Source organism: Tachysurus vachellii, chromosome 18, assembly GCF_030014155.1.
Source record: "Tachysurus vachellii isolate PV-2020 chromosome 18, HZAU_Pvac_v1, whole genome shotgun sequence".
NCBI lineage: Eukaryota > Metazoa > Chordata > Actinopteri > Siluriformes > Bagridae > Tachysurus > Tachysurus vachellii.
In genome coordinates, this window is record NC_083477.1 from 8,809,088 (window position 1) to 8,818,714 (window position 9,627).

At 37.1% G+C, this 9,627-nt stretch overlaps 1 protein-coding gene across 3 annotated transcripts in view; it reads left to right on the forward strand.

Annotated features, from left to right (window-relative positions):
• Positions 1–4,033, forward strand: part of dnal4a (dynein, axonemal, light chain 4a) — a 4,643-nt gene extending 610 nt beyond the window's left edge. For all 3 annotated transcript variants that reach the window (XM_060892953.1, XM_060892955.1, XM_060892956.1), the window contains exons 2-4: positions 322–405; positions 2,016–2,099; positions 2,828–4,033. In XM_060892953.1, coding sequence (XP_060748936.1) covers positions 334–405; positions 2,016–2,099; positions 2,828–2,992 — 321 coding nt within the window. In that variant the 5' untranslated portion in view covers positions 322–333 and the 3' untranslated portion in view covers positions 2,993–4,033. The remainder of the gene's footprint in view (positions 1–321; positions 406–2,015; positions 2,100–2,827) is intronic.
• The last annotated feature ends 5,594 nt before the right edge of the window (positions 4,034–9,627 follow it).

A 9,627-nucleotide genomic window follows, 5' to 3' on the forward strand; every position in this document is an offset into this window, starting at 1 on the left:
CCAATCCATAGGGTGCTCAATGGAATAAGAATGGCTACATTTATATTGTTAGTCTTAATAAAAATAACAGGGTTACTTTCTTATGTGCTTTCTGTTAACGGCGTTATTCATTCATTCGTGTATTTTGTTTGTGTTGTCTTTAAACTTTATGACTTGTTTGTATATGTATTCAACATGTGCATTCTTCTGCGTGATCTTTTCTACCTGTTGTGCCTGATACACCAACATATCAGGATAGATTCTAAAATATGTTTGAATATCTCTATAAACCAAAGTATTGGCAGGCTGATGATCAGGTTTTCTGTTTGCATTTGTCTCTAGTCAGAAATCCAAATGGCAGAAACGGGAGAAAGTAAAAAGGAGGATGCAGACTACAAGAGACTACACAGCTTCCCTCTTATTAGGGTATGTGTTCGGTTTTATAGCAACTCTACAGAAGTATATATATGGTGTCCTTTATTTCATTCAGAGTGTAGAAAGATTTATCTGAATGATTTATCTGGTTTGTTGCATGAAATACAAACTTTATCGTGGGGAAAAAACCGAGGAGGGTTAAATACACTTCTAACTCACCAGAGTGTTTTGAGCATTCTCATTTTGCTGATATTTTTTCTGAACTCCAAGTCATTTGAATACTTACGTCACCTCATATACTTTATTTCTCTTGTTTATCTCCATCCAGGAAAATTTGTTCAGTTAATTTCTTTACCAAATTTGAACACAGTTTGTATTTATATTACTAGAAGCAAGTTATTAAATGAACCTTGGCCACTTGTTTTGCTTTTAGTGCCTCATTAATAGATAATTGGATTTAAGTAAAGATTAGATTAAGACTAAATTTGCAAGTATATACAATTATTTAAGGAGCACTACAAAAATTTATCTTGCAGAAACATAGTCAAATTTTTTATCCTTATAAATGTGTTTTGAGTAAACAATTTTTGCAAATTTCAGTACAGACAAAAGTGTCAATTCACACATACACTGCAGATGTAAAAACACTGGAACACTCCCACACAGAACAGCGTGTTAAACCCAGTCATACTGCTTTGTTCCAAGGGAGGTCAAGAGACCCATCTGTTTCTGGCTGGACTCTTTCTGACATTTATAATGTGACATATCCTCATAATTCCTAATGATACATTTTTTCAGTAATGTATATACCCAAGCAAAGATCCTTAAAATTCACATTCACAGTGGCATGAACATTTGGTATCGATCATTTTAGTTTCTTTCTCGGTGATAGTCTAAAGTTGTATCTATCTATCTATCGATCGTCTGCCAGGGATTTACCTCTCCTCAGGTGCTGCTTATTCTTGGGGCACGTTGCGATCAGATTTGTGTTCGATTCAGGTCATGTGTTTGCCTTGGGCAGTCTTGGGTTACATTTGAAGTATGCTTTAAGCTAATAATAAAGCTCTATACATGTCAGACTTAATCCTGCTGCTTTATTCACGTCAGACGCATCATCAGTAAATACAAGGGGGGCGTTCCATTAGTAACCATTTACATGCAATCCACATTTTTTGGCAATATTTAATCTGGTCTTTCCTGCTTTTGAGTCTTACCAGTAGTTTACACCTTGTGCTAAACCCTCTGTATTTACACTGTTGAGGGCTTCTCATGATTGCTGACTTTGAAACATAACTCATCTATCTATTTTTTGTTTTTGTTGTTCTTGGGCTCAGCAATGCAGTCTTTATGCATTGACTGTACTAAAGATGTGATTTGGTGATACCTATGTGTTTAGCGCTCTCTCTCTCGGAAGAGTTGTCTGATGGGTTGGCTTGATTTTTCAGCCTAATGATAGCTGGTTCACTGGCAGTAACAGCTCTTTGGACTTGGACTTATTGAGAGTTAACAGGAACAGATTTCACATGCATTTGTTACTCTTGAAAACAACTTTAGAACTTTTATCTGTGAATGTGAAATCATGAGGGGAAAACCCACTCATTTCTACACTGTTTACAAGATTTGGATTTAAAACCCTAAATTTAACCCTGTTTCTGTTGTAGCACACAGACATGCCAGAGGAGATGAGAGTCGAAACTATGGAGCTATGTGTCACAGCCTGTGAAAAGTTTGCCACCAATAATGAGGTTAGAACTGTGTGTATGATTCCCAGCATGGCCAGGTAAGGGGAGAGTTACTGAATTGGCTCTGTACATGGATCTGTTATCTAACCCACGCTCGTAGGAGTGCTGACAAATTCTCAGTCTGTCTGGCCCAAAGTCTATACTCTTACATCACGCCAGACCCTGATAGTGTAGCCATCTGGGCTGTTACTGTATCCTACTCATTCGGTAAAAGCTAACATGCATTCTGTTAACTTTGATAAATTCAGAAATGTGGGATGATTGACTCAGAGCAGTCTTGTAATCAACACTGTGAAGCCACATCTGCTGGAAGCAACCAGATGTAACTTCAAAACAAGTCTCAAAAATACTAGCCAGAATCAAAAATCTGAAATAAAAGGTGAGCTCTGTTAAGTCAATGCATAGGTGGAGAGTATTCAGAGGATTATGCCAATGCATAGCAGCATTCTTACCTTCTGACGATTTATTGCACTTACTGGCAAGAACAGATCCAAAACGTAACGTCATGCAGTATTTCATAATGAAGCATCAAAGTGATAAAATCTTTTGTAGTTTATGCAGATGAGCAGATCAAATTCCTGATACAAAAAGCTTACATTTATCTACAGTAACAGATGATTTAGGAAGTTGTTAGCAGCAATAACAAGTGTGTCTGCTTGCATATGGTAAGATATCAACTTTTCAGTCCTAGATGAACAATTTGAATTGACTTACATTATTCTCTTCCTCAGAGTGCAGCTAAGATGATAAAGGAGTCCATGGATAAGAAGTTCGGGAGTTCCTGGCATGTGGTAATCGGCGAGGGTTTTGGATTTGAGGTGACTCATGAAGTAAAGAATCTGTTGTACATGTTCTTCGGTGGCAGCCTGGCAGTGTGTGTTTGGAAATGCTCCTGATCTCAGACCAGCCTCTTTCCTGTTCATCCACACACTACCTACTTTTATATATTTATATACATGTATTTACAATACTGTTTCAGCTATGCAGATCTTTTTCTACTTGACCTTTGTGTGCATGTGTGTTCATGTAAGTTTGTATGTCTGAGAGAAAACCTGACAGTATAGGCCATTTATAGCTCACCTTCTATACTTTTTTTTTTTTTTTTCTTCGCTGTTTTGCTTTGAATGCAGAGAATCAAGTGGAGTTGAGAGATAAAATTTTTCCTTAGCCTCCACCTCCAGTATTGACTAATAGCTACTACTAATAGTCTCAGTGAATGATATGGACTGCTATATGCCAGGGTGATAAAAAAATAAATAAATAAAATGATGACACTGGCAGTGAGAATTCAGTTTACGTCTAGTGGACAGATTTACATAACATTTTGTTGGTCTGTGTCCTGCTAGGTAGCACTGCTGTAGTATTTGCACCCAGTGTGATTTTTAAAGTGCAGTTTGTAATGTGTAAATGTATCTCGACCTGTAATAATCACGTAATTTCAGAAATACCTTAGAAAAACTGTGATTTGCAGTATTGGCATGAAGTGGATCGGTTCGTGTCTTTATCTCAGGCTTCCGTTTACACTTTTCTGGCCTGGAAATATGTTCCACCCCCAGCCAGATAAGAGCTGCTCAGGTCTGCCCTCATTTTATGCCTTACGAGGCAGCAGAGGGCTCTAAAAATTACAAACTGCTCCTTTAAGAATATATGTTCTGTGTGTTGATGGGTGAGAGAGGTGTGTTTGATGTCTTCATGTAACTCCCCATCAGATATCTAAAGAAAATCACGTTCAGTAATACTTCTTCCTTTCCTCCTTCAGATTGCTTGTCATGCAATCAGTTTCAAAGAGCTTCCTCTATTTTCTTGATTTTCTTTTTTTCACCCTTATCTCTCTCTTTTTTTTCTTACTAAACCAGCATTTCTATCAAGTCTGTCCTGTCTGTTAACTTGAATACAAGTGTAAATCTTTTTAAATAAATAAAAAATGTCAATAGATACCTTGGTTCTGTCATTTACTTATTATTTATTTATTTAACAATTAGAATTTTTAAATTAGAATTTATCCTAAAGAAGTAAAGATCATAATGAAATATTTGTGCTGCAGTTATATCACGTACCATCTGCCATGAATATTGTTCCACTTGACATTAAGAATGGAAGATTTGTGTTTTTAAATCCAGATTATATTACATGTTGAAAGGTGGGTTTTTTTAGTTATAAAGAATTATAAAGGTTGTAGACACCAGATCAACACACCAACACACAAACATCACGTGGTTCATCCCCAAACTAGCATTACAGTTCCCATTTACTGGAACTAAAAATAGTAATTACTGAAAAATATTAATACCATAGAGGTTTTACAGGTGATTTGTGGCTCCATGTCAAATGACACCTGACAATATTCGTCTATGTGAAGTTAACCAATCTGCAGTGGTACATAAATAAAATAATGCTATGTAGGCAAAATCTGATGCCTGTAATGTGTAGTCTGAATAATTTCCTGTGGTTCACTGATCTGCCATTAGTGTTTTTTTTGTGCTCTGCTGAACTCTATCAGCTAAAAGTTTTACAGTCTTGTGCATTTCAGCTTAGATCTTCTTGTTTTGCTGCATCTCTCTCTCTCTCTCTCTCTCTCTCTCTCTCAGCAGCAGTCGGACATTCACTATATACCTTCTTCATTCCTCATTCTACTTTATCCTTAAAAAAATATCATTCCTTCAACATCAAGGCATTTGTGCTTATTTCCCTTCTAGACATCTTACCACCGTTCACCTTTAGAACCTCGCTTACAGCATGGTATCATCAATGATCACATTCTAGCCAGTGCAGTTCTGAGTTCTCTGTGCAGCTCTGAGTTTGTGCACAGATTGGTTCACAGCAGGAGAACTGGAGATTTGCCCATCATACTGCTTCTGTGAGCACAGAGACCAGGGTTGGTTTGGAGTGACGAGACCGGCAGAGAAAGGATTAATAGCATGCAACTAGTATTAAGGAAGGAGAACAGCTTTGTGCAAGCCTTTGACATATGGTATTCCCTTTTAATCTCCATGCTGCTGAAATAATGTTGTCATGTCACATAATATTATCACTTATGAACTTGTAGTCTTAATTTTTGTGCACTATTGCAACCATGAGTATTTCTACACGTAAAGAAATTTTCAGTATAATCTAGAATTAATTGTACTATATTTGTAGATTGTGATTTCTGCAGACAATTTTCTGTACTAGCAAATGAACAGCCCATTTATACAGTACTAAATAAAATGGTATATTTATAATAGATAAGACATTCTTAAGACACTAACAATAAATCCCTCAGGATAAAACATATATGAGAGAAAGTCTTACCAAATGGAGTATTATTCAACTTTCCAATACTGCAATACAGTAAAGAAAGAATTAGTGACTTAGTGGTTAACATGTTTGCTTCACATCTCTAAATTATCTGTAGTGTGTGAGTTTGTGAAGCCCATATGTATGTATTCAGGGGACTTCCCAGAGGATTTTGTAGCACTATTCCAGCACTAATGTAAAGTATGAGTTAATGTATGAGTTAATGTATGGATAATGTAGGGGTTTGTGCAAAATAAAGCTGTATTTCCTTATCAATCTTTCAAACTGAGATGACCAGAAATAAATAACTATGTGGCAGGTCGATACCACAATAATGTCTTTGCAAAAGAAAAGAGAAAACACAGAAAATATACAGCAGAAAATCAAGCAGATCAAGCGCACAGCCACCCCACCCCACAACACCCTGCTATTTTTTAAAAAAATAAATGGAAGGTTGCATTAAAAGATTTAGCACTTAGGGTTACAAGAGTCGCTGAGCACACTGGACTGAGAGACAAAAACCCAGTAAATGCAGAATAGTACTCCAATTTCCCTAAATAGATAGTATGTAGTATATATGGACTACAGTTTAGAACAGTGTATTATGTCCTGCATAATAAATATCATACATATCATATGAACTAGATGAAAGCACTGCAACATACAGCTTAATATTTGGGATAAAGGTTATAGTGTGATAAGATAATAACCCATATTCATAATAATATTCTTAAGGTATGAGCTTGACAGGGATGATAGCATGATATAGGGGAAAGGATAGACTGACCTCTGACAATCACAGGGCAACCACGAGATATTCTTTACCTTTCACTTCATCTCCATTATGGTTACATTGAGCCCAAAATTCACTCACAGAGCACAAAGGATCACCAAATCCGATCAGACTGGAAAAAGACCAGGTCAGATTCCTGTTCTTGGCTGACAGGAATTGCAGCCCATCCACCTAAAGATTTGATGTTTTGTGTGTTCAGAAAAGCTCCAATATGCTGCAGCATACTGCAGAACAGAGGGAAGCTGCAATGGTGATGTGTTACAAATGTAGCTTAGCTACCCAATATTACACTAAACTTCAGTTGTTCGCTATAGTACCAAATGAGTATTACACCAGGAATAGTTTCACACCACTTGTGTGTAAGTGAAGGGAATGGCAATAATACACATCCCATGCAAAGGAACATAGCTCATACGGAAAAAAAAGCCAAAGATATCCTACTAAATGTATTCAACACCATCAAGGTTTCTCAGTATGTCACAATCTATTTTTCCTTCTCTCTACTGTCAGTATCTCTCTCTCTCTCTCTCTCTCTCTCTCTATCTTTCTCTTTTTGTGAGTAGATCTCTCACATACATACAAAGCAGAGTAAATAAAATATTCATATGTAGACAGTGATAGAATTTACCGGTGGGAAAACATGTTGCTGACTTCAGTGTGAATGTTTTTTAATGATCTAAACATTACAAATTCAAAGAATGGACAGTTCTCTATAGCAAACTTACACACGCAATACGCTAAGCTTCATACACTCCTCGTAGCCTGGAGTAACCCTGATATAGTTGTCCAGTTGTCAAGAAGAATAGAAATTGGACGGTACAACAGTTTGTTATTTGAGAGAACATAAAGGTGTGAATTGTCTAGTTTAGCAGGATATCAGTATGAAAGATTTCAATCTAACAAGACACCTAGGGAAGGATGAATAGTGGGATGAATGATTCATCTCTCTATCTATCCTTCCCTGGGTTTCTTGCTTGATTGAACTTTTTCTAACCTCAGGTCCTGAGGTCTGAGCCTGAGCACATGGATAACATGCAGTATTAACTGTTCCTTTTTTTTATTACTCTCCTGTGTGCATTTGTATGAGAGATGTATACATAAACATGTCACAGACTGCAGAAAGAAAAATATCCTTTTTCACAGCAGTGTGACTAGAATGAAAGAATAATTCAGGAGAGCACTCTGTTCTTTGGCTGTTCTTGGTGACTTAACGTATTAGTCCTGTGATATTCTGTGGTGTGTTTTGTGTCTTCACTAGGCATGGTATGAAAGCTGGAGAGGTTTTATATCATTCGCTAAAGCCCATAAATTGGCAGCCATATACTGTGTTGTGCACAAGCCCATGCCTAGTGTGCTTTAAATTAATAACGTAGTAGATACGTTATGGAGGAAGCTACACAAGCTTATGTCAAAAAACATTATTCTATTGCTCTGAATAATTGTCTTATCAGTATAACACTGTGTGTATTATTGTTTCAGGGAGCAGCTTGAGTTATAACATAAAGCATAACAATAAGTAGTTAGATGAACAGAATATCATCCTCTCTGCAATTATTTTAATTTAAATTGTTCACTCAAAAGACTTAATTGCTATTTCGGTAGAATTTCAAACGTATGGAGAATAATGAGGACATTATAAACATTTGTAGAATGACTGATGTACGCTCACATTTTATAGGAAAGTCTGTATCCCTTGCTCATTCATGCAAATATCTAAATCAGTCGGTCATGTTGCAGAATGCATAAAATGATTCAGATACCAGCCAGAAGCTTTATTTAATGTTCAATTCAAACATCAGACTGTGATCCCAGTGCCAGATAGGCTGATTTAAGTATTTCAGAAAAAGCTGGGATTTTCACACAAGACAATGGTGCAAAACACATCCAGTGAGCAGGAGTTCTGCAGGCAGAAACGCCGTGTTAAGAGGTCAGGAGAGAATATCCAGGCTGGAAATTTTGGTTAGCAAAAAGCATTTCAGAACACACACACACAACACGGCAAACCTGGAGGTTCGTGGAGGATGGTGTACAACAGCAGAGGACTGTATCGGGTTCCGTTCCACTCTAGTCAGCCAAAAACAGGAATCTGAGCCTAAAGTGGCACAGGTTCAACGGAACTGGTCATGCTCACTAGTTTATACAAAATATAGTATAATGTAATAAGATCAGCTCTTTCCTAAAAAGGGATTACTTCAGCTCCAACATGCATGTTCAATCTGGAAAACAGAATTAGTTGGGATTCATTGAAAGATGAGCTACGTTCAGGGAAAAAAAACCTGTTTTAATTGTATGCTGTATTTTGTATTTTTCTACCACTACAATCAAGATTATTTTGTTTATATTTGACAATTGCAATACAATACTGTACGAGCAGCCATGTGTATCCTATACAAATGTTCATTTAAATTTGACTGAATGTACATGCTGCCATCTGGTGTGGAATATCAGATAGGCAGATTTTTTATTTTCTACTTTCTCTGTGCTCTAAATATGCAGTCCGAATGTATTCAAAATTTAATGTAATAAATAAATAGTATTCTTATGTTATGGTGACGTCATGTGCTGCCGATGGAGGTCGGTTGGATGCTGGGACCTCTGGGAGTTTGTCACAAAGTGTAACGTTTTGACTTTTTACCTACTCAAATCTAAAAAAAATAAACATGATTCCCTGATGCAGTGGACTCTGGATAAGCAGGATACTGCACCCTGACACTGCAAAAAGTCTTCAGGAGTGTTTTGAGGAACATGATATGGCTTGACCTCCAGATTCTCGAGACAAACTATTCTGATCCCTGGAGGCCCAAATCATAACTTACTGAACTTAAATCTCACTTAATCTGCTCCCAAATGCCTTGGTGCCAGATACCACACCTTCACAGGTCCTCTGGAGGCCACGCCTCAACAGATCAGTGCTGTTTTGGAGGCACAAAAGGGGACCTACACAATAATAATAATAATAATAATAATAATAATAATAATAATAATAATAATAATAAACTTTATTTTGTATAGCGCCTTTAAAAGTAGCATCGCAAAGCGCTTGACATAAAAAGATGAAATTACAGATACACATAACATTACAGGCACTAAAATTAACCATACAAAAAATAAATTTGTATGGTTAACTATTAGATTATTTATAATAAATATTAGAGACGTGATTTTAATGGTATGGCTGATATCGGTGTACATCCTGGTGTTGCTTCTATAACAAAGGAACGTGTAAGTTTTGCGTCCGGAGCACGTGAGGTGGCTTTTATTTTGAAGTTTCCCAGCATCGATCACTCATTATACTAGAAGTCACGCAGCTGCCGGGATTTACCCCGCATTATACCCCACCCCACACCCCACACACACACACTCCCTCCCCCTCCCCCCGTCACTGACACCTGAGTACGGGGTTCTGATTTAATTTCACAATCGTCCCGCATTCAGGAATACAACACACACAACATACTCACT